This window comes from Pelodiscus sinensis, chromosome 25, assembly GCF_052426305.1.
Source record: "Pelodiscus sinensis isolate ZL-2025 chromosome 25, ASM5242630v1, whole genome shotgun sequence".
NCBI classification, from domain to species: Eukaryota; Metazoa; Chordata; order Testudines; family Trionychidae; genus Pelodiscus; species Pelodiscus sinensis.
Window position 1 is genome coordinate 14965174 of NC_143076.1, and position 23169 is coordinate 14988342.

Consider the following 23169-nt stretch of genomic DNA (forward strand, 5'->3'; position numbering starts at 1 on the left):
TGGGTGTGTTTAGACTACGGAGTTTTTAAAAGTGGATTTTTTAAAAAAAAATTCACCTGCATCTAAACTGCCATCACGTTCTTTCAAAATTAAATCGAAAGAACACGGTGGGGTTTTTTTGAAATTGGTAAACCTACTTTTACCAGGAAGAATGCCTTTTTTTGAAAGAGCTCTTTCGAAAAAAGGCGTTCTTGAATGTAAACAAGGCTTTTTCAAAAGAGAGCATCCAGATTGCCTGGGTGTTCTCTTTCAAAAAAGCAGATCGCTTTTTCGAAACTCTTGTGGCTGTCTAGATGATCTCTTTCGAAAGAGGCTTGTAGTCTAGATGTACCCTCTGTGGACCTCATCAGCACAAAGAGACGGATGTGGTTCAGCATTTGGTTTAGCTTAATCAGCGCCAACTAAGGTTTACCTGTTTGCAAAACAGGGACCACCACTGGTACAACTAAACTCCATTTCTTCCTGAAACAGAGTTATTTCCTAGTGCAAGCAAGGCTTGAGGCTGAAGAAATTCCAGACAATATTACAATTCCATTTAGCATGAGGAGGCATTTCCTATCAGAAATTCCTTCTAACCAGACCAGTCACTTTCACCAACTCAGCCATATCTTCCAGCCTCCCTTCTTTAATCCAGGGGATTACATTAAATTGCTGCACAAATGATCTGTAAATCGCCAAAGCCGGAAGTCTAGTTCATCAGAGACCAATTCGTCAATCAGTTAAAGGAGAACAGAGAAAAGACAATTCAACAAAATTTTTTGTCAAACAGCACTTTTGTAAACTTGCTTGTTCAAATCAGGTACAAGGTAAAGCTTCATTTTGACTTGAAAAAATGTGGCAATTTACCCTCCTATAATGTGGACCTACCTCATTAATCCTCAAATCCTTCTTAGATCTCTTATATGAGAAGACAGCTAGATAAAGAATTCAGGCTGCAGGGCTAAAGTAATTATCCTGCAGTGTATAACAACCTCTCCCTCTTAAAACTCAATTAATGTATATTAAATCCCGCATAATTCATCCAATCCCAACATTAGTATTGATAAAAAAGCCCTTAGAAATAAAGGAGGCCTTTCATGTAAGATGAAATCTGAAACTATACTGCTAGAGGCAATTAGAGAAGTTGATTTATATTCTAGCTGTAAAACATTTTCATTTCAGAATTTTAAACAGAGAAGCAGCAGTTCCACTAAGACATTTCTGCAGTATTGCTATGGTCTAGGACAGCAGTTCTCAAACTGTGGGTTGGGACCCCAAAGTGGGTCACTAACTTTGTCCCCCCATGACCATAGGACTCAGGATTTGGCCCTCTACCCATGGGGTGGGGCTTGGGCAAGTTCAGACTTCGTCCTCCCTCCTGAGGCTATGTAGTAATTTTTTGTTGTCAGAAAGCGGTCGTGATTCAGTGAAGTTGGAGAAACCCTGGTCTAAGGATCCAGAACAGAAATGGAGTAGATTCTGCCTGGATTTCCTTGTTCTGCAGATTTTTCCCTGTTCCCAAAATGTGGGTTCTCTAACTCATCTCTCATCACCTAATCTCCCCCAACAGCCCCCTTTCCCTCCCCCCACTCACATGAATCAGATTTGGGCAGAATTCAAGGACAAATCACACTGCATTTTTTTGAACAGTGGAACTCTGTTCACAGTAGCTTAGGCAGAGAGCATAGTTACATTTATATTGATAGAATAGTTAACAGTAAGGCAAGCAGGTGGCAAAACTACCATAAATGATAAATATTAAAGATGGAGCAGACACCACGAGAAAAAGGCAACATATAAAAGGAAAACAAATGGGCTTTGTACTCAGCTTCTTAATTAGATGAACAAAGCTTGATAGATTCTTTGTTAAAAACTTGTTTTCATCAGAAATCCCTCAAACTCCAGCATTTCATGGAAAACTCTATGAACAACTAGAGAGCGAGTAGGATTATGGCTAAACTCAGGGAAGTGACACCAGCTAGCGTGAGAACGGGTTTTTTATTCAGACGGTTTGGGGGGGGGGGGAGGTTGATCTCTACCTGTTTAACTTGACTGCCTGAACAAACAGCAGGAAGAAATGCTCTTATTACAGATTCTGTATTTTGCTAAAGGTTGAGAAATCTCATTTTATTTCCTTGGGGTTCCAACCAGACCACCAGCAAAAAAAACAACCTAAGAGGACCTAGTATTGCTAAAGTAGGGGGAAGGGCAAACCACAGGCCTTATTATCCAAATCAAAGAATTAAAACATGTCCCATATGCCTCCTTATACAGCTCACCGTTAAGGACGATGATTTAGGTACAATGAAAGCTAGTAGGGCAGAGATACACACTGCCTTGTTAGCTTTGTTTTGAGAAATATAGCTCTGCTATCAAATTATAACAAAAGAAAGCCACAGACACATGCAACATTGGATCTATTAATGGAAAACACTTTACTTTAACAGATCTGAAATGGTGGGGTTAGGGGTTCTTACATATACCGCTGAAGCCCAGAGCCAACATTCCTTGGACATTTTGTATTGATAATTCTGTCTTTATATTTTCAATCTCCATTCTGATAAAGAACTTACTGATATTGGATTTCTTGTCATGCCTCACAAATTTAGCAATAGATTTGATTAGAGTCAGCCTCTGGGGCTGCTCCTAAATTCATACCCAGAGACACACACTAGATAACATCATCGCAAGACAGTCTTGGAAAAATATCCAATCTCTTGATGTCCCTGGAAGCAGCTTTTTGATTCCACCCAAGAAAATTCAACAGGGAATCTGGTTAATACCTTTCTTTTATGGCTCACCTCCAGATCTCAATGGTTGATGGCAGATCTCTATTATAAACAAACAGCAGCAGATTTCAAATTGTGTAGTGGTAATCAAAACTTCAGTGGGTACTCCTGCCCCTAGCAATCATATCCCTGTTACTACCCACTGACACTTCGCTCATATAATGGATCCCCTGCAGGGATGTTGCTGTTTACTGGTTTCCCTAGATCTAAACCTGCATTTTCCATTGATAATCTGATATAATCTGTGTGATGCATTTACCCCTTCATGTTTATTATCTTGCAAAATATCTAGGGATCTCTCTGCTGCCTAGCAAACTCCTAGAATCATTTAATTCCTCATTTCTATAAGAAATAAAATTCCTCTACTGACTTGTCTCCAGCAGCTGTTCTAAGAACAGGACAGCAGCCTGTCCCTTTGGAGGAAGGAGAGAAGGGGATTCTTACCTGGGATAGATTTCATCAAACTGGAGAGGAAATGTGCCATATTCACAGGCAGGAAGTTGATGGCAAACAGAAGGATTTGGGAAAACATCTAGAAGACCCCCCAACGCTGAAGAAAGCCTCAGATCCTAGGGGACTTGGGAAAGGTACCGGTGCTGAAGATGATACTGTGCAGCTGGCACTGATGGATGTGTTGAATAGGACTGGCTGAAGCCATCACTTCAGAATAAAAGCCTTGAATGATTGAACAATATCCGAGAGGTTCATTGTCTGAATAATGGTAGGTATAAGACTCCACAGTGCAGCAGCTAGTTAAACCGGTGTTGTGGGTTATATAAGCCTGCAGTGCTCCAGCTGTTCTGGAGGGGGTGATTTTATTCTAAGAACCAGTCTCCCTTAGAAAAGATGGTACCGTGCAGTTAGCACTGATGGATGTGTTGAATAGGACAGGCAGAAGCCATCACTTCAGAATAAAAGCTCCGAGTGTCTGTCTGAACAATGGTAAAGAGAAGCCTGCACAGTGCAGCAGCTAGCTAAACTGGTGTTGTGAATTAAATGTGCCTGCAGTGCTCCACGCTGTTCCTGAGGAGGCAACTTTATTCTAAGAACCAGTCTCCCTTAGAAATATATTCCAAGGCAAGAGCTGCTGCTCTGGAATTAATAATGATCAGTTCATCTAGGCAGCTTAACTGTGCTTAAATCCTTATGCAGACCTATGTGCATATATGTATGATGTATAGTTAAGAATGCACATTTCCCAGTTCTGACAAGTAGGACCTTACTGAAGAGCTTTTCATAAAGCATAATAGCTTCACCATGCCAGTAATCAAGCTATCTATTGCTTCCAAAATCATTTTCTCTTATGGCTACTGAAAGTCAGGAGCTCCCGCAGAGACTGTTCTGTTCAGATCCTGATAAAGAATTATTAGCTCTTAGTGCTTTTTAGCCATTTCTTAAAATGTTTTTCAAACACGAGCCAAACCTCAAAACATCCACATATCATGCTATTCCTATTTTATATTAGCAAATTGAAATATGGAGTTATCTACTATGTAAGTTAGGTTGCAGTAAAGGATGAACCTCTCTAGTCCAGAACTCTTTGGTCCAGAAACAGCCATCATCCAGAACAATTTTAGTTAGCTGGATGTCCATGTGTGTGGCTAAGTTTCCTGAAGTCCCATAAAGTTTGTTTACAGTCACCAGTCTTATCTCTGAGGGCACGTCTACACACCAGGGCTAACCTCAAATAAGTTATGCAACTTGAGCCACATTGGCATTGTCTTCACACCTGTTATTTCAAGATAGAGCACTCTTCCCCAACTTCCTTTACTCCTCATACAATGAGGGTTGCAGGAGTTGGAGTAAGCAGTCCTCCAGCTCAACGTTATTTCGACATTATGTCGAAATAACTGGTTGTGTGTAGATGCAGACTATGTTATTTTGGAATAACATCAATTATTCTGAAATAACGCTGCTATTTAGACATAGCCTAAGTGTTCTGTGCTGTTATTTAGCTCTAATTTACCCCTAAATGTCCTCTAACAAGCCAGTAAGCAGTGGAAGTGTTGGTAACGCTGTTAGACAATTCCGTGGTCTGGAAAATTCTCTTGTTCGGAATCGGTCAGGTCCTGACGGTGCCAGATTAGAGAAGAGAACGGTTACTTACCTGTAACTGTTGTTTTTCGAGATGTGTTGCTCCTGTCCATTCGAGTGAGGTGTGTGCACGCCACGTGCACAGTTCTGCGGAGAGTTTTCCCCCTAGTAGTACCCATAGCGCCAGCAGGTCACGCCCTGGAGTGGCACCGCCATAGCAGCACATAAGTACCCCTGCCAGCACTCCCCCTCCTCAGTTCCTTCTAGCCGGACACTCCAACGAAGGGGAGGTAGGGGGGAATTGAATGGACAGGAGCAACACATCTCAAAGAACAACAGTTACAGGTAAGTAACCATTCTCTTCTTTTCAAGTGGTTGCTCCTGTTCATTCGAGTGAGGTGACTCACAAGCAGAAAAACCCCTACGGAGGTGGGGTCGGAGTATGCCTCTAAAACCGCAAAGAGAGATTAAATCAACCACCATATAGTTTATTAACAGAGATGGTAGAGAACATAAAAAAACCCTCTGTGACTTAAATTTTTACAGTACAGAACTAAGAACAGCAGCACTGAACACGGCATCATTTCTGGCCTGCTGGGAAAGTGCGTAGTGTGCTGTAAACGTGTGGACAGATGACTACGTGGCTGCTCTACAGATTTCTACAATGGGGACATGCGCCCCAAAAGCTATGGAAGACACATGAGCTCTAGTGGAGTGCGCCCTAACCTGGGGTGGCTCCCTGTGGGCCAGCTTATAACACTCTGTGATACATGAGGCAACCCAGGTGGATAACCTTTGGGTCGAAATAGGAAGGCCTTTCATTTTGTCTGCGCATACAATAAACAGCTGGGTTGAATTACAGAAAAGTTTTGTTCTATTTATGTAAAAAGCCAAGGCACGCTTGGCATCTAAAGAATGCAACACCTGTTCCTTACGGGAGTGGTGTGGTTTCAGAAAGAAAACAGGTAAGAAAATTTCCTGTGATATATGGAAAGGTGAAACCACCTTGGGGAGGAAAGCCGGGTGTGGGCGGAGTCTAACATTATCCGCCGAAAACACCAAGTAAGGTGGCTCTATAGTCAAGGCACGAAGCTCGGAGACCCGGCGTGCTGAAGTTATGGCCACTAAAAAAGCTACCTTCAGGGACAAGTGCTTTAAGGAGCAGGTCGCTAAGGGCTCAAATGGGGGTGACATCAATTTTGTGAGCATTAGATTGAGGTCCTGCTGGGGAATGGGTGGCTTCACATGAGGGCACACTTTGTCTAGGCCCTTCACAAATCTCTTGACTATCGGATTAGTAAATAGGGAACTAGACCCCCAACCAGGGTGGAAGGCAGAAAGGGAAGCCAAGTGTACTTTAATAGATGAGGCGGATAGGCCCGTCTACCGTAATCCAAGCAGGTAGTCGAGCACCAGTGGAACCGGAGCTCCCGGACAGATACAAATGGACAGATACAAGAGATACTTTTCAATATTTTTGTTCTGAAGTAGTTTTTCTTCATGTGAAGTATAGGCCTATACAGAATATATGATGTTGAAATATGAAAAAATTTTCTGAGGATGTTTTGAATGAGCTACACAACTCATTTGTGGTTGCCATTGTCAGTAATGTGGTCATCCTAAATTCTTGTCACAGTAAAACTTCTATATCATGTTATCATATACTCCATAAATATGATATAAAGTATGTGCTTCTAAAATTGTGCTGCATCTTCACTACACAATGAAGTGAGAATTATCCCATTATATACATTACTAGTTCTGAATGTTTGAACATTTGGATACTAACTTCTCCGAATTTTTAGAAGCTAAAAGGTGTGACACATTGAAAAAGTGAGTGAAGACTATGAGGTCTCATTATATCTATCCCACTACAGTAATACCTGTGTTATCCAGCATGCTTGGGGATTAGAGCATTGCAGTTATCTAAAAATTTTGCTTATCTGAGGGTCCCATCAACCTAGGAAAAATCAACGGACAATAATAGTAAAACTAGAGTTTTTAATATTGGTAGTTTTGTAGTGTGAGACAGTTTGTCTCACATTTCTCTTTTGAGTTAAAGATGATTAGAACTTCTTAAATAAAAAATTGTTAAACCAATCATGGTAAACCAAGCCAGGTCTGTGCGCCTGAAGATGTGACAATATTGTGGCTGGGGGCAATGCTGGTTAACATAGTGCCAGACAACAAAGGTTTTACTGTATATCTACATCTGTAATATTCCCTTCCTTCCACCCTTATTCTCCTACAGTTGCTTGTTTGGATAAAGATGTTTGGATTCCTGAGGCTTTGAATGGGCAACAAAGAGTGAATCACACCTGTTCTGTTCATTCTCTCTGGGGCGCTGGCATTGGCCACTGCTGGAAGAAAGGATACTGGGATAGACGGGCCTTTAGTCTGCTGTAGCATGATGGTTCTTATTTTCTTATGTAACATGCAGACAAAAAATATTTTGCTCTAGCCTACAGAGTGAACATATATTGTTGCAATCCATATATGCACAGAAATCCATATCTAAATGTAGTTTTCAGTTTCCATTTGTAAGTATGCAAAATCCAACTTGTAATCTTTCAAGACACACATGTACAGCTCCCTGCATTACTTTAGTTGTTTGTGTTACCACATCTTGTAAGGTGCTGGTTTGTCCACAGTGCACAGGACGCACTATCATAAATAAAACCTAAAAGGAAAATAAAACTGTATGAAAAAGGGTGTAGCAGTGGTGTCTGGCCTGGGTTGTGAAAAGCCAATACCTTACACACCTAGGGTACATCTAGATTGCAGGGGGGTTTGGGGATACCAGAGGTATCCTGAAAAAACTCCACTGAGTCCAGGGAACGCGTTTGCTCTTCTGCTTTTTTTTTGCAGAAGAGCAGACGCACTCTTTCAGAAGCCCTGTCCTCTTCATTCCACAGGAACATTCCATGTTAAAGGGAACTTCCGAAAGAAGGAGTTTTTCTGAAATTTGACCCAGTATACATGTGCCACATTTTGGAAAAGCCTCTTCTGGAAAAAAAAAAAAAAAAAAAAAAAAGGTGGAAACAGGGACACAAAATGCGGAGCACATTTTGCGTACCTTTTTCAGAAAAAAAGGTGTAGTTTAGACATAGCCCCTGTTGTTGGGAAAACAGAATCCTGAACATATAGTCAGATAGTTAAAGGAAGGATTCTGGGAAAACATTCAAGATTCCCATTAACAAGACAGCTCTATAACAACTGAGAAATTATCACTACTTAGCAAGCATCATTATAAAAGTTGGTTGATTAGATACCAAAGCCAGAACCAGAAAAGTAAGAGCAAAAGATATTCTGGTGGAATAAACATCTGATCAAAAGAGCCATAAATTTGGAGACTCTAAATTCTAACTCTTAAAATCTACATTTGGTCTTTATTAAATTATGGCTATGAAATATGGATATTGCAAAAATCAGTAATTAAGAAACTATAAGCCTTAGAATTATGATCTTATGAAATAATTCTGAGAACATTATGGATAGACTACATAATCAATGAAAAAGTATTGGAACTCAGCAAACATTACTTAAATTATGAAAAGAAATGTTCAATTTACATTTTAAGAAGTTCAGTAGGTGATGCATGTTCACAGGCACCGGCAGGGAAAGTTAATGACAGAAGAACATGATGCAAAAAAAGATTTTTGGATGAATATTGTGGTATCCTGGGTAGATCAAAAGGATTATTCATTTACAAAAGGATTAGCACAGGACTGCACAGAATGGGTTACAATGGTTGCAAACCTCCTATAATGAAAATGCTACAGAATAAGAAGAAGATGTGACTACATCCCTTCTTTTCTGCCTCTTTATACTCAGGGGCTACGTCTACACTGGCCCCTTTTCCGGAAGGGGCATGTTAATTTCACCTATCGTAGTAGGGAAATCCGCGGGGGATTTAAATATCCCCCGCGGCATTTAAATAAAAATGTCCGCCGCTTTTTTCCGGCTTTTAAAAAAGCCGGAAAAGAGCGTCTACACTGGCCCCGATCCTCCGGAAAAAGTGCCCTTTTCCGGAGGCTCTTATTCCTACTTTGAACATTTGAGGAAAATCATGCCAGTCTAGATGTAGTCTCACTGTCAAAAAGAAAGCTTAAACGTGCAGGGATGAAATCTAGGCATCTATTGAAGGCAACTTTTCTTCAGTAGGATTAATATTTTGCACCAGACATATTTGCTATTTTAAAAACTTAAAAAACAACAAATAGTTTAGTAGTACTTTAAAGACAAAACATGTAGATGGTATAGTGAGCTTTCATAGGCACAGCCCACTTCTTCAGATGAGGGCTATTTTAAAGTACATTTACATTCTATAAGGATACGTCTACACAGCGGTGTTATTTTAGAATAAGTGACATTCTGAAATAACATAGTCCACGTCTACACAGCAAGCCATTATTTCGACATAATGTCAAAATAATGTTGAGCTGGAGGACTTCTTACTCCAACTTCTGTAACCCTCATTTTATGAGGAATAAGGGAAGTTGGAGGAAGAGTGCTCTTTCTCCGAATTTCTGCTGTGTAGACAGTGCCAAAAGACAAAATAAGCTATTTCAACTTATGCTACACATTTGATGTAGCTCAAGTTGCGTAGCTTGTTTCAGCTTCAGCCCTGCTGTGTAAACATGCCCTTATGGATCTGAGATTTTATACTTTAATTTAAAAAAACACTTACTAAGGCAGTACAGCTTAAACAGTAGGAGAGAAGCTTAAAAGAAAACTAATTGCCAGTTGAGCTTTGCTGATCAGATCTGGCAGCATTAAAGCCAATTAATTTTCAGTTCAAACCTCCCTCAGTAAAACTGGAAAGCGGATTGTGGTGGGAAAGGTGCCAGCTGGAGTATATAGGTAGTTCATTCGCCAGTGACAATGTGGGAACGGCTTTTAGATTCATTGTAAATTATAAGAACAGTTTTGTTTGTTTCCTCCCCCCAATAAATGTTGAGATATTTGAGAGAGGTAATTAGTAAAGAAATATCACCATCAGTGTGGACAAGATAAGAAAAACAGCAAAATGATATTTTGGAATATCAAAGAAGGGGAACTAAAATAATCAGCAAGGAAATTACTGTGCTATGAACACTACTATTTATATCAGGGCAGGCAAGATATGGCCCAAACATGGCCTGCCTCATCAGGCAGGTTCCCTGTTTGGAGCCTTCTATGTAAGCACCTACAGGCCAGAGCCCTGCATCTGGCACCGCACCTCCTTGTGCATGAGGAAGTAACACAGACCTCCATTTTGTTTAGTGTTGGATTTCACCCCACCGGTGATAGATATGTGAACACCAGGCCGGATCTGGCTTCTGTGCAGAGACAATTTAACTTAGTCAGTCCACAGAACATTTGCTTACCCGAGTCTCTGGGGTAACAGATTGGTGACCGCGGCAGGACTTGGTGAGGGTTTATTTGACCCTTCTCAGATTCTAGGAAGCCCACTCAGACTTTTATGAGTGGAGCCATAGCACAAACAGGAACGTTTAGCAGTGCGGTCCATTGACTCAGGGAGGGAATTTCCTCCAGGGCCCTATCTTCCCCTGCTGCAAATCCGGAAGCGTGACTGCTGCCCGGTAAAGTGTGAGGACGCTCCCCTCCAGTGCAGGCCTTCTATGTTCCTGACTCTGCTGGCTGGGCATATCTGCCCTTCTACCTGGTTCGATCAGTGCGGTAAGCAGGCAGTTGCCTACTTCCAGGGTGACCTGGCCATTGCCGTGACAATTTTAAACCCCTCCGCAGTTTTTCTGTGGCCCCGCACTGTGTTCTGAACTGCCCATCCTTTCAATTTTGAGGTTGAATTTTGCAGTGAGGACCACTGACAGGCTTTGCCATGCAGGCCTAGTCAGTTACCTGGTCTCTCAGTTTTATTTTAGCCCAGAGTGGGTAAGCAATCCATTACCGTTAGGATGACTACACCCCAGCTGTTTGACAGCTAAGGCTGGAGACGTAAGCATAATAAAAACACTCTTGAGTTTGCGGTCAATTTATTTGGTAAAGGTTCCAATCCTTGGGTTGAAGAGAACATAAGAACATAACATAAGAACATAAGAATGGCCATACTGGGTCAGACCAAAGGTCCATTTAGCCCAGTAGCCTGTCTGCCGACAGTGGCCAGCATCAGGTGCCCCAGAGAGGGTGAACCAGAGACACTGATCAAGCGATTTGTCTCCTGCCATCCTTCTCCAGCCTCTGACAAACAGAGGCCAGGGACACCATTTCTATCCCCTGGCTAATAGCCTTTTATGGACCTAACCTCCATGAAATTATCTAGCTTCTCTTTAAACTCTGTTATAGTCCTAGCCTTCAGAGCCTCCTCTGGCAAGGAGTTCCACAGGTTGACTACATGCTGTGTGAAGAAGAACCTTCTTTTATTAGTTTTAAACCTGCTAACCATTTAAGAGTCATTAAAGGGAGAGGATTCGTTCGTGAAATTTGGAGATCTTTGGGAGAAGTATAATGAGGCCAAACCCAACCCCAATAAAAAACACAAGAAGAGAGCTTTGCTCTACGAGTTGGCCATAGTGAGCCGAGAACTGGCCTCTCAGCTAAAATCACTGAGAATCCTTCATGAGAAAGCCGCTGAGCAGGTAACCACCTTAGAAGGTCAGCTAAAACAAAAGGTTTTGGATATAGAATCCAGGGGAACCTTAATACAAGGCCTGAATGTAAAAATATCCCAGTTAGAGGCAAAGGTTTCAGAACTGAGCCTCAGAAATGACCAGGTGGAGGAGGCTATCCTTGAGCAAAATGCCCAGTTAAATGACTCACAGGCCGCAGTCCAGCAGCTTCTTAAGAAGCAAATAATATCAGGGCTGTGGGAGATCACACTCAATGCCAGAGGGATATTACTAAGCTGCAGCAGCAGGCAAAGGGAGTGGTGGCAGCTATCCCACCCCAATTTGATAAAACCAACTGGTTGGGGAAGGTCCTGAGAGTCATGAGTGTGTTCCATCTGAGCCCCCTTCGTATGAAGGAGAGGTAGAGAGATCTGAATGGATGGCACCCAGGGGCGGCCTGTCCATATAGGCGAACTAGGAGATCGCCTAGGGCACCAAGTTAAATAGGGCGCCAAATGGTAGCACAATATCGTTGAGGGGTTTGGAGGCGGGGGGCGCCAATTGCATGGTTCACCTAGGGCGCCAGATGCTGGCAGCTAATCTAGGGCCATCCCTGCCCATAACTACCACAGTAGTACAATATCCAGGGCAACCACAGCCTGTAATCAAGCAGGAACAAAAGGTGCTCAGCCCCGAGCAAACAAGAGCCCTAGGCAAAAATATGGGGCCTTGCAATAGAGAAAAGGTGCTCAACTGGTTGGCTCGACTTTTTGTGTTACTCCAAATCTGGCTCCTGAGGTCATGGTTATGTTGTTGAAGGAGTGCATGCCAGTGGAGGATTTTCTTGCCTTACCCTACCAGGTTGTTAATAATTCTAATATAGAACAAATTGTATTATATAGATCTGTATATAATTTGTATTTTCCTCACGAAGATATATTAGGTATGCTGTATGTAAATCAACAAGGGGAAGGTGAGAAGCCTGATCAGTGTATGATGAGAAAAAAGTTATTATACTGGCTGGCAGGACTGGGAGTTCAGAGGGATGCTAGATTAGATTGTGACACTCGCCAATTTAGGAAAATATGTTATCAAGGCTTGCTGCCAGCTCTTAAACTGGAATTAGGGGGTTTTGATTATGTGGCGTCTCCTATCATGTAATGGAGGAAAAGCTGTGAGAAGTCTTTGAGCTGCAGCAGTTAGCCAATGCAGGATTTAAACAGCACCCGTAAAAGATATCTGCTGTAAGTGATGGTAGTCAGAAAGCTGCAATGCCACCTAAAAGTGATCAAAAGGGCAAAGGGAAAAACAAGCCTGGTTTTCAGCCTAGGACTTTGGTGGGCAAAAGAGAAGATGTTTTTGCCACCAGAAAGGTCTTATCTCAAAGGTTATCTAAATACCTACCTTGGGAAAAAATTAAAATCATGAACATAGACTCAATTTTTAAAGAACTGGTGTATTGGGAAGGAAAACCAGCAATGATCAGTGAACTAGCACCACCATTTTGTAGAGAGCCGCCATCTTGTGAACATTCTTCCAGGTCTCAAGAGCGTCGCCATATTGGTTCCGTACCGGAGGAGCAAGACCACCAGCATTTTGAATCAGACCGTGGGACCCATCGCCATTTTTAATCAGACTGTGAGAACCACCATGATATGAAGTGAAGAGGCCGAACTTCCCAACCCCCAGCTATGGATATAATAACAACATTATCTTTTGATTTATATGGAAGACTAATTATAGAAATGGAATATTATGGGGAGTTCGGTACCATCCAACAACGGGCACTTGTGGACATTGGAGCATTCATTAGCCTGATTTGCACCAAACAAGTACCATCAATCAAAGCTGTAACTATTGATCACCTTAAGACTCTTCAATCGTACAATGGTAAATCATCTGTAACACCATTTATTAAGGATGTACAATGCCGAATAGGATCTTTGTGAATAACCAATACTATGGGTCTACAAGAACTCGATAATACTGGAATTATTGGTATAGATATAATTAGGAAATGTGGACTGGTGATTGATCTGCCAAATAAGTGTATCTATAAGACTAATAACATAGAAGAAGTTGTGACTTTGATATCTTCATCCCACCGTTTGGGAGCAGTAAAGGTGTGTCAAGAAATCACCACGCCTGAATGGGAACCTGAAATTCAAGAAATAGTAAATAAACATCTAGAAATTTTTGCACAACACAAACTTAGCTGTGGAAAGGTACAACAATCCATTTCAGTACAAGGACCAGAAGCAAAGCTAATTAAACAATACAGATTCCCCACGGAAGCAGAGAAAAGAATAGAGGACACTATACAAGCGTTGTTGTCCCAATGAGTCATCGTCAAATGCACCAGCCCATGCAATTCTCCCATATGGCCAGTAAAAAAGGCAGATGAGAAATCATGGAGTCTGACTGTGGACTTTAGAGAATTAAATAAGGTAAAACCCAAGATGGCTCCAGAAATTATCCCAGAAATTATGGCACAAATCGCTAGTGGAGCTCGGTGGTTCACAGTCCTTGATATACCCAATGCATTTTTCTCAATTCCATTAAATCTGGAATCATGGTACAAATTCACGTTCACTTATCAAAATCAACAATTTATTTTTACATGAGTACCTCAGCAATTTCATAATGCACCAACAATATGCCATCAAATTGCATCCAATCTATGGAAAGATATGAAATATGCCCAACACATGGTGAGTTACGTAGATGACATCTTGATAGCTACGGAAGATCGAGAAACCAATTTGAAGGTTCTGGATGAGGTATTAAAGACACTGAAGCAGGCAGGATTTTTGATAAATACATTGAAAGCTCAACTTATACAGAAAAAGTTCACTTATTTAGGAGTGAAATTGGGACAGGAAGGCAGAAAACCAAATCAAGATCAAGTGAAAATGATATCAAGTTTACCTGCCCCTGTGGATGTCCACACATTAAGAATGTTCCTAGGACTGTTGGGATTCAGCAGAGACTTTATTGAAAACTTCGGATTAAAAGCCAAACCTTTGTATAAATTGTTGAAGAAAACCCAACCATGGCAATGGGGTAATCAAGAATAGGAAGCATTCGTACAACTAAAAACTGCCGTAATGCAAGTACCTGCTCTGGCCTATCCAGACCCTAATAAGGAATTTAGCCTTCAATTATTGACAGGAAAAGAAGCCATTGGTTCAGTATTGTTACAAATGAAAGGAACCTCCATCAAGCCAGTTGCTTATGGATCTTGAACCCTATCAGATGTGGAACAGCAGTATAGTAGCTGCGAAAAAGAGGTATTGGCGCTTGTCTGGGCCTTACAACATTGGGAATACATTGTGGGAATGGCACCTGTCATATTAAGAACTTGTCATACTCCCGTACGATACATAATATCTGGTCGAGCAAATAATGGGCAGGTAAGCCACCCTAGAATAGCCCAATGGACTTTAGCTTTAATGAATCACCGAGTTAAAATTGAACCTTCCAAGACCTATAATATGGCTCCAGCTCTACTCTGTCATCCTGTTTCACCTACCGAACTTAACAGTCATGAATGTCCAATCCCTGACATCAAGATTCCTACAGAAACATCACCATTTTTTTTAGTGGATAAATATGAGTTGAGCAAAGACTATACTCCTAATAATATATGGGTGGTGGACGGAAGCTGCTTTAGGTATAATGGACAGTTATCCGTGGGGGCAGCAGCATTACATGTGGCCTCGGAAACTGAAATACTAAAGACTATTTTGGTCACATCTGCACAAGCTGTGGAAATCCTCTCAGTGATCTTAGCTCTTGAAAACAGCCCTTCGGAACAAAAAATCACTATTTGCATGGACTCTGACTGGGTACTCAGACCGCTTATTGATTGGATGCTGGTGTGGAGGGAACGCAGAATGTGCACAACCAATAATAAACCGGTAGCACATGCCAACTTATTAAACCATGCATGGAACTTGGCAAAGTCGCGGAAAGGAAAAACTTACCTGTTTAAATTGAGAGCACACCAGAAAAATCAAGAGGAAATTTCTAATTTCAATAACCGTGCAGATCAACTAGCAAAAAAGGCAGCAACATTACCCCCGAATCAATCATGGAGAGTAGCCTCTGAAGTGATTAACTCAGTTGAACCAACAGGTGATAAGGAAATGATGGACATTCTAAAATTACAAACTTCAGATCAAGAAATCATGAAACTGGCGCAGCAAGAGAAATTTAAGAATTATAGAATCTTTAAGCACCATATAGGAATAATCATGGCACAGAAACAGACAGAATCATTGAGTGACGAAGAAATTCCAGTTTTAATTATGCCCACAGTACTTAGGCAAGAGTTATTATCCCTATCTCATGCACAGGGACATTACGGAATAGAAAAAACTCTTGATAGACTCTCTGCGGTGGCATGGTGGCTGCAAATTCACTAGACCTGCTAATTCAAATCCTGAAAGATTGACAGCAGCAGCTTTGATCTTCTCTGTAGTTTAGACCTACCCTATAGGAGCAGTGCAGAACACTAACAGGCAGCCAACAGGCACACAGAAAGAGCACTCTGATACTTTTAGCTAATAAGGTTGTTACTGCAGATTCTTTTTTCAACTAAGAAAAATTGAAACATGAAGTTAGCTAGTCAATCAGTTTTTACACAGATGACATGACTTATAAAATCAATAGATAAATGTGGCATGGCATTCATATGCTTTATGAAAACATGCTTATGATATGAATATAACATAATTGAGATATGCTTTATGTAGGATGGCTCATGTAAGGTATAATTAGAAAGATTATGATTTGATTAATATGATAATTCCATTTGTATGCATTTATCATTTTTGAATCTGAAGTTAGGAATATTGATCTGTGTATCTGAATTTCATATTGCTGCTTTACAGATGACACTTCAAGGTAAAAGCAAGGTAGGGCTCATCAGCTAGAACAATGGACTATGTGAAAAGACTTGGCCTTCCTGTGGGTGTCCCTTAAATTGAGTCCTCCCAGAACTCATCTGTGTCTCTGCCTTTGCCTCTCAGTTAACCTGGGCCCCCTTTTACCTGGTCTTGCTTAGCCAGGCTCTCAAGCCTCCTTCAGCAAAGTACAGTCTCAGTGGTATCTTAAGCATCTCAGCTGACATCCCAGGCATTCCAAACCATCAAAGGAAGGAGAAACGTTTTTCTTGAATGAAATGTTCTAAAGATTCAGGACATACTATTTTAAATAACATTTTATCAGAAGCTGAACCTTTACAAAATTCATTTTTAAAAAATCAAGTTGATAATATTTCTTTAGGTAGTTGCCTAAATGTACATAAGGATGAGATGCCTGCTTTGGTCTTCTTTGGAGGAACTGAATCGATCTTTATTTCTGTTTATTTGCTACCCAAATAATATGGTGATAAGCACTGCAGAAATGCACATAGGTGACTATTTCAAAATCAGGCAAACTTCGTGTCTGCACTTTAAAAAAAAACAAAACGTATCATAAGATTTTTTTATTGTTTTTGGCAATCCACTTAACTATGAAGCATAACTATGGACATGACAAATGATTTTATCTTCAATATGTTTTTGGACTACAAAGCACAGTCACTAGAACAAAGTCCTAACATGTAACATTTGCAGACTCTTATAACTTGGGTGACATAGGTTATGAATGATATTTTACATGAAACAGCTCAGATGCAAAAAGAACAAGTTACATGAGACATGACTACACAAAACTAATGATGATTCTTCAGAAATGAATACCTTGCATTTAATTGCACCTTAGAGCCTGACTGTGCAATCATACTTGAAAGACATGCACTTATATCTACAAATTATACTCATATCAAATAGATTTCATAACATCTTTAAATTTTGCAAAGCATTGCAGACGTAATGGTATTGGACAGTGCTCTGTAAAAATAATGTTACTGGCAAAGAATTTTAACAATGTGTTCCAATGGGTCTTTCATGAGCTCTAATTTTTACTGATACTATAAATGTTTCAGCCAAAATTTTCAACTGGCATGCCTGAGAACATCTAAATCCATAGTCAGGCATCTAAATAAATGGCCTGATTACCACAGATGTGAGCACCTGTGACTAACTCCCCTTGACTTTAATGGACACTGAATTCTTGGCACCAATGGAAGTCGGGTTACATTTATTTAGGTGCTTAAATAAGGATTTAGGTTTCTAAATTCAGTAACAAGAGTGCTGACCTGTCCAAGGAAACATTTTGGATGGAGTTTTGTGAAACTATGATTAACCATAATTTTGCAATTTCCCTTTTTTAAAGAGAGCCAAATTCTTAGTCTAAGATAAACATTTTAGAGTAGTAAACAAAAATATTATATTAATTAGTATTATTTGTAAATCAAGGTGGAGAATATCTTCCGTCTTCACATTTTGATTTTGTCTAAATTAATGTGGAAGGTATGACAAGACAAACATACAATCCAGAATAGTGAACATTAAATATTAACAGTGATGTCATGTGTAAAATTAAGTTCATGAAGGTTTTAAACTGCAGCTACCATGGCATTCTACAAACTCTAGTTGTTTTATACATCTCTCCCATTCTCCTAAATTAACCTTTTACAGTACCCATTAAGAGCAATGTAATAATGTATTTTAAAAGATAACATAAAATTGTTAAGCTAATGTAATATTCTTATAAAATGGATACACAGTAAGAAGTAGACCAGGGCTCAGATTTTCAAAGCTATTTAGGCACCAACCTACAGGACTTTCTAGTGGTTCTTTTTCTTACATTAGCTTAGCACAGTTGATGCCTTGTACATTTTATTGTTTGAACTCAGTCAACAGATAGTGCAGAAAAACTGTCCAAATACTATTCAAGTATTAAGTAAACTGTATATATGCCACACAATACTGACATAGTATGGGGTTAATTTTCAACATATTACATGGGGATTTGACCATGTGACCCAAAGCATTGTAAATCTTGCCCTTTAATTCATTTAAAATCAACAGAAGAGCTAAAGTGTATTTTCAAATAAACATTGTGAAAAGGTATTTTGCACCCTTCCAGAATAAGATCCTTTTAGCTCCCTCATTCCCAAGCTTCCTTCCTTTCTATATATTCTAAGACCTCAAACAATACTTATTCTTGTAAGAATTGTTTGTAGAATTAAATCCACCATATAGAAACAAACAATAACAGAAATCAGTAAGTGAAAAAACAATTTAAAGACTATTTTCATGTATACTGTTAGCGAAGTTTGTTAAAGGATGTCACATACGTTCTGGGAGAAAAGTTTAGTCATGACAATGTTTGATAAAATCCTAGATTTTAGTATCAAAGTCCTGCCCACTTCTGTTCTTCTGTGATAGATCCAAACCCTTGAAATCTACTAACTCAAAGATCCCTTTATTTTGTTCTTCCCATCTTTTCAGAATGCTCAAGGGAAGGAAACCCAAGGCTCTGTGTAATCAGTGGGTGAGCAAGTCATCAAAGATGATAAACTTATCAGTTGATTTAAAAAAAACCCTTGAAGGCATGGGTTTTATAACAGAGATCAGTGCCTTGTATCACTAATTAACACTGCACTAAATAGTATCTATTGTCTTTGTTTTGATTTTTTGTTATATTTCAATAAAATATGCTGCTTCCAAAAATGTAAAAATTTGCCTGAACTGAAAGATACTAATGTGAGTATGACACCCTGCATCTTTCATACAATTTATGTTCTAGTACACAACACCATACATAACCAACACTCTGTGCCCTACATTCAACTTATTTTCCAGACAAAATCAATTTTAGCTTTGCAAAGTGTTTGCAATGACTGTGAACCTGTTCCTCAGACTCTCTCTCTTCTGCTTCAAATGATTTTCTATGATCCTTGCTTCTTTCAAGATTCCATCAAGCTCTTGTACATAAGAAGCATCCACTGCTGCTCTATCACTTAATTAAAAAAACTAATGTTAAAATTAATACTTAAAAAATATTAACATTCTCAGCTACTACTAATATTTAGAATTGCTTCAATGCTTTGCTTTTAAATTTGTTGACTATCAGTCAGCAGAATATATGACTAAATTACCTCTTTAATTTCATAGAATAATACAGGAGTTTGTTATTTCAGGATTTAGGGATGATCTTTTTCTTCCACAGTTTCTTGACACTGCAGACACTCCACCAAACTTCACCACACCATATCCCACCTTTACATATTCTAGGTTCTTATATTAGCACTCTTTGCTGTAGTACGAAAGTGCCTTCCATCAGTTAAAAAAAATGTTAAAATATTTCTGTCTTCCTGTCCTGATGTTACTTACAGAGGTAGTTTCTTATTTTGTATTTTTTAATTAAAAAACTGTGCATATTTATATTTCAGTGTAAGCTTGTAGGCAAAAGGTAGGTTCTGTATTTTGTTCTAAGATTTAAAAGAAAGCTTTGTGATAAAGCTGGCAACATTCTAACACTACCCAGAACTATGAGGTTGCATCAGGAGGAGAATTACATCACATGCAGTTAAAACCATTAGTCCATCAAACCACACTGCATCAAATCCACTCTCAAGGTTGACAAGTAGATAGACTAAAAATATTATAAGAAACAAGAATGATCCCATAAGCAGAATGATGCTTATATTTTAAGTATATAAAAATGTATAAAAAGTTTAAAACTGACTTGCCTTAAAATGTGGGCATATTTTGACAACAGGTTATTAATTTCCTTGTTTATATCTGTTAATACAAATATTTTATTTCAAAAGCTTGAATCGTCTGGTTCATGTCAACATTTATGTCTGAGTAATCTGAATATTTTTAATACATCACCATTTAAAACCTTTTCCAGTGCCTCGGGATTGTAAAGTGACTGTGAGCTTTCAGAAAGAGCCAAGTCTGGTCTTTCAAGAGAGGACAGCTGCGGACTTTCTGAAGCTTCATTCTAGTAACAAAACACATGGGGGAAAATGCATGCTAGTGCAGGTTCTTAGGAATTTGAAACTTCGCAAAATAATTTTTATCAAAAAAATGTGGGGACTGTATTTTGGATTTTATTTTAAATTAAGGTTATAGTACGGTGACTTCACACGCAACTTATGTTCTTACCCATGTGAATGTATTGTGAATGTGAACAGGTAATGTGATCATCAAGTTATAATATGAGGTCTTGTCTTGCTGTAGAGATAAAACCTCATAAACCATCTAGTCTGTCTCCCCGGTATCTTGCCAAAGGACACTCTAAAATACATGGTGCCATATAAAAAACAATAATCTTCTGCTCTGAGCACCAACAGATAAGGCAATATGGGATAGTTTCTCAGATTTTCCCACAACTCAAACAGGGACAAGTCTGGCATATGTTGCATAGCTGTGCTGCAAAATGATGCTACATTAACACTCAATGAAATGAAAAGACACAAAAAGGATCTAACCATTCAGACAATTCCTATATATGGAAAGCAAGATGATTTATGGGGATGGATGAAATTAAAGTCTGTTTTCAACACTGACTTGAGATATTTGACTGGTTCAATAGACAACCATTTTCTTTAAGGGTATGTCTAGGCTGCGGTGCTATTTCGGGATACCTCTAGCTATTCTATGTCTTTTGAACCAGACCGTTATTTTGAGATAGATTTCAAAACAATGGGCTTGCTATTCCGATGTCACTGTAACCCTCGTTCCACAAGGATTGAGGAACATTTTGGAATAGCGGTTTATGTCAAAATTAGATCAAAATAAGGTGCACAATTTGTGTAGCTCAAATTGTGTATCTTATTTTGACCTACATGTGCAGTGTAGATGCACCTTGATAGTTCATGTTTTGCTTTCAATCAGGATAAGCCCTACAGAGAAATGCAGCCATATGTAAGTTACATTTTGTTTGTCTTGAAAAGCAAAAACTTTATTCTGTTATCTCCTATTGCACTCAAGAAAATCATACAACTCTTTGGTAGCTTACATAGAATAATATGGTGGACTGAATAGTTATCCATGGCAGTTTCAGTGAAGAGAGCAATGACTGGATGCACATTTCAACTGAGCTCCCCTCATCCCTAGAAGGGTTCCCCTGTCCATTCCTCTCCCCAATCAAAGCCTGAGAAAACAACTCACCTCCATCTCTTTTCTACGCTTACTTCTATTTTCATCAGATTTTATTTTATTACTTGTCATTGTTACCTGACAAAAAATGTAATATCACATTTGATAAGTACATAATTTTATCTTGTTTAACTGAAAAATAAGAGACTATAAAATAGGTTGACAACATATAATCTCCATAGATTCTCACTTTATGAAAGCTGAAGCTAAAGCCTCAACTGAAGGGTGGCAAGAGGAGCACAACTGCATTAAGCATGAACTGAAGAAACAATCTGTCACAACAATTGTGTGCCAGGCTATGTACAATAGTTCAGGCATTCTGAGAACAGTTCCATACTCAAGATCAGATAGTCACTGCACTCATATGAAAATAATTCTGTCTATGGAGCTATTAGTACCAGAATCAGGAACTATCAGTGAAAAACATTACTGTCTAAGGAAGCCTGACTTTGTGGTGAGAGCCAGGGCCCAGAGTCAGGATTCCTGGGCTCTATTCTTGGCTCTGAAAGTGTGATCTGGAAATGTGGTTTTCAATGGGTGAAGCAGACAGGACTCCTGGGTTCTATCTTCAGCTTCACTCATTGTAGCCTGTTCCCTCTATGTCAAACGGAACGGCACTCACCCAGCAGACACTGAGGCTGAGCAAGTTAATGCAGTGGCAAGAAATAACCAGTTTATAGACTGGATGTGGTTTGCCAGGATTAGCCCCTGGCGGGTGGCTGCCCCTGTATTTATCTGCACCTCCACAGGTATGAGCATTTGCAGTTTCGGTTGGCTGCAAACTGCTGTTCCCAGCCAATAGAAGCTGCGGGAAGCAGTGTCCTGCACTGCCATCTTATTGCCCACCCCTGAGTTAGTGCCAGGAAACTGTGAGCTCTTTGAACAAATATACTGGGAAGGGGCAGATGACTAGAGCCTTGCAAATCCATGGGGATCCGCATCCACAGATGTCAATGCAGATTATCTGCGGTTCCTTTTTTCCAGATACAGAGGCAGATACGCATTTTGTACCCATGCCTGGCTTTACAAATGACCCGTTATTCACGCCAAGCCCCTTCTAACCACCCTCTACCTTGCAGCAACCAGTGTGAACGGGGGGGGGGGTCCAAACGCCCCACCTCACCCCATCTCTGAGGGGATTATCCCTCTCTCAAGGGAAACCAGTGCCCACCAGATCCTAAAAATTCCTACCAGCACCCCACACAGTCTTTCGACCCCATTGCACCCCTGCAGCCTCTCTGCCTGAAGAGCCTGGTGGATAGTCCCAAGGGACCCCCATGCACCACACAGAGCGCCCCAAACATACACCCTGCCCCCCCAGCACTATCCCCTGGGGGCATGCTATGCAATAGGCAGCAAACCCCAGTGACTTCCATCCCCAGCGCCTGGAGGGCTTGGCATGCAATAACCACCCCCACCCACTGCCCCCCAGACACGCCTATGACCTACCCCCACAGCACTAGGAAAGGGGCCCTCCCTCTTCAGCGCCCCCGCCCCCTCCCGCTAAGTTGCCCCTCCCCCCCCTCAAGCTGCACGCGCGCTCCGCCCAGCGGCAGGCCGTTAACGGTCAGCGCGCGCGCGAGGGCTGTGCTTGGAACACATGTGTCCCCTCCTCCCCCCGCCCCGCGCGCGGGAGCGAGCCCGGCCTCGCCAGGGGTGGAGTGACCCGCTCTCGCCGCCAGGGGGCAGCCGGGCCCTGGCAGAGCCGCCGCCGTCGCGTGCGCTGGGCTGGGC

General features: G+C 40.5%; 2 protein-coding genes across 4 annotated transcripts in view; both read right to left on the reverse strand.

The window, feature by feature from the left end:
* The window catches only part of LOC102453028 (carotenoid-cleaving dioxygenase, mitochondrial), a 90501-nt gene that overhangs the window by 29683 nt on the left and 37649 nt on the right, over window positions 1–23169 (reverse strand). The window contains exon 1 of one of the 2 annotated variants that reach the window (XM_006111225.5): window positions 3213–3931. The exons of the other annotated variant lie outside the window; for it this stretch is intronic. Coding sequence (XP_006111287.1) covers window positions 3213–3300 — 88 coding nt within the window. The 5' untranslated portion in view covers window positions 3301–3931. Of the gene's footprint in view, window positions 1–3212; window positions 3932–23169 lie in introns of those variants that run through there. 2 annotated transcript variants of the gene reach the window in all.
* On the reverse strand, window positions 13535–22972 carry TEX12 (testis expressed 12). 2 transcript variants are annotated; one of them, XM_089773387.1, is made up of 5 exons: window positions 22885–22972; window positions 21448–21513; window positions 20164–20275; window positions 20019–20070; window positions 13535–19285 (listed from the first exon to the last, which is right to left on the reverse strand). In XM_089773387.1, exons 2-5 carry the CDS (start codon window positions 21505–21507, stop codon window positions 19141–19143), a joined length of 369 nt encoding a protein of 122 aa, XP_089629513.1. In that variant the 5' UTR covers window positions 21508–21513; window positions 22885–22972; the 3' UTR covers window positions 13535–19140. The 2 variants fall into 2 exon arrangements, with proteins under 2 accessions (XP_089629513.1, XP_089629512.1); XM_089773386.1 differs by lacking the exons at window positions 21448–21513; window positions 22885–22972 and adding an exon at window positions 21296–21441.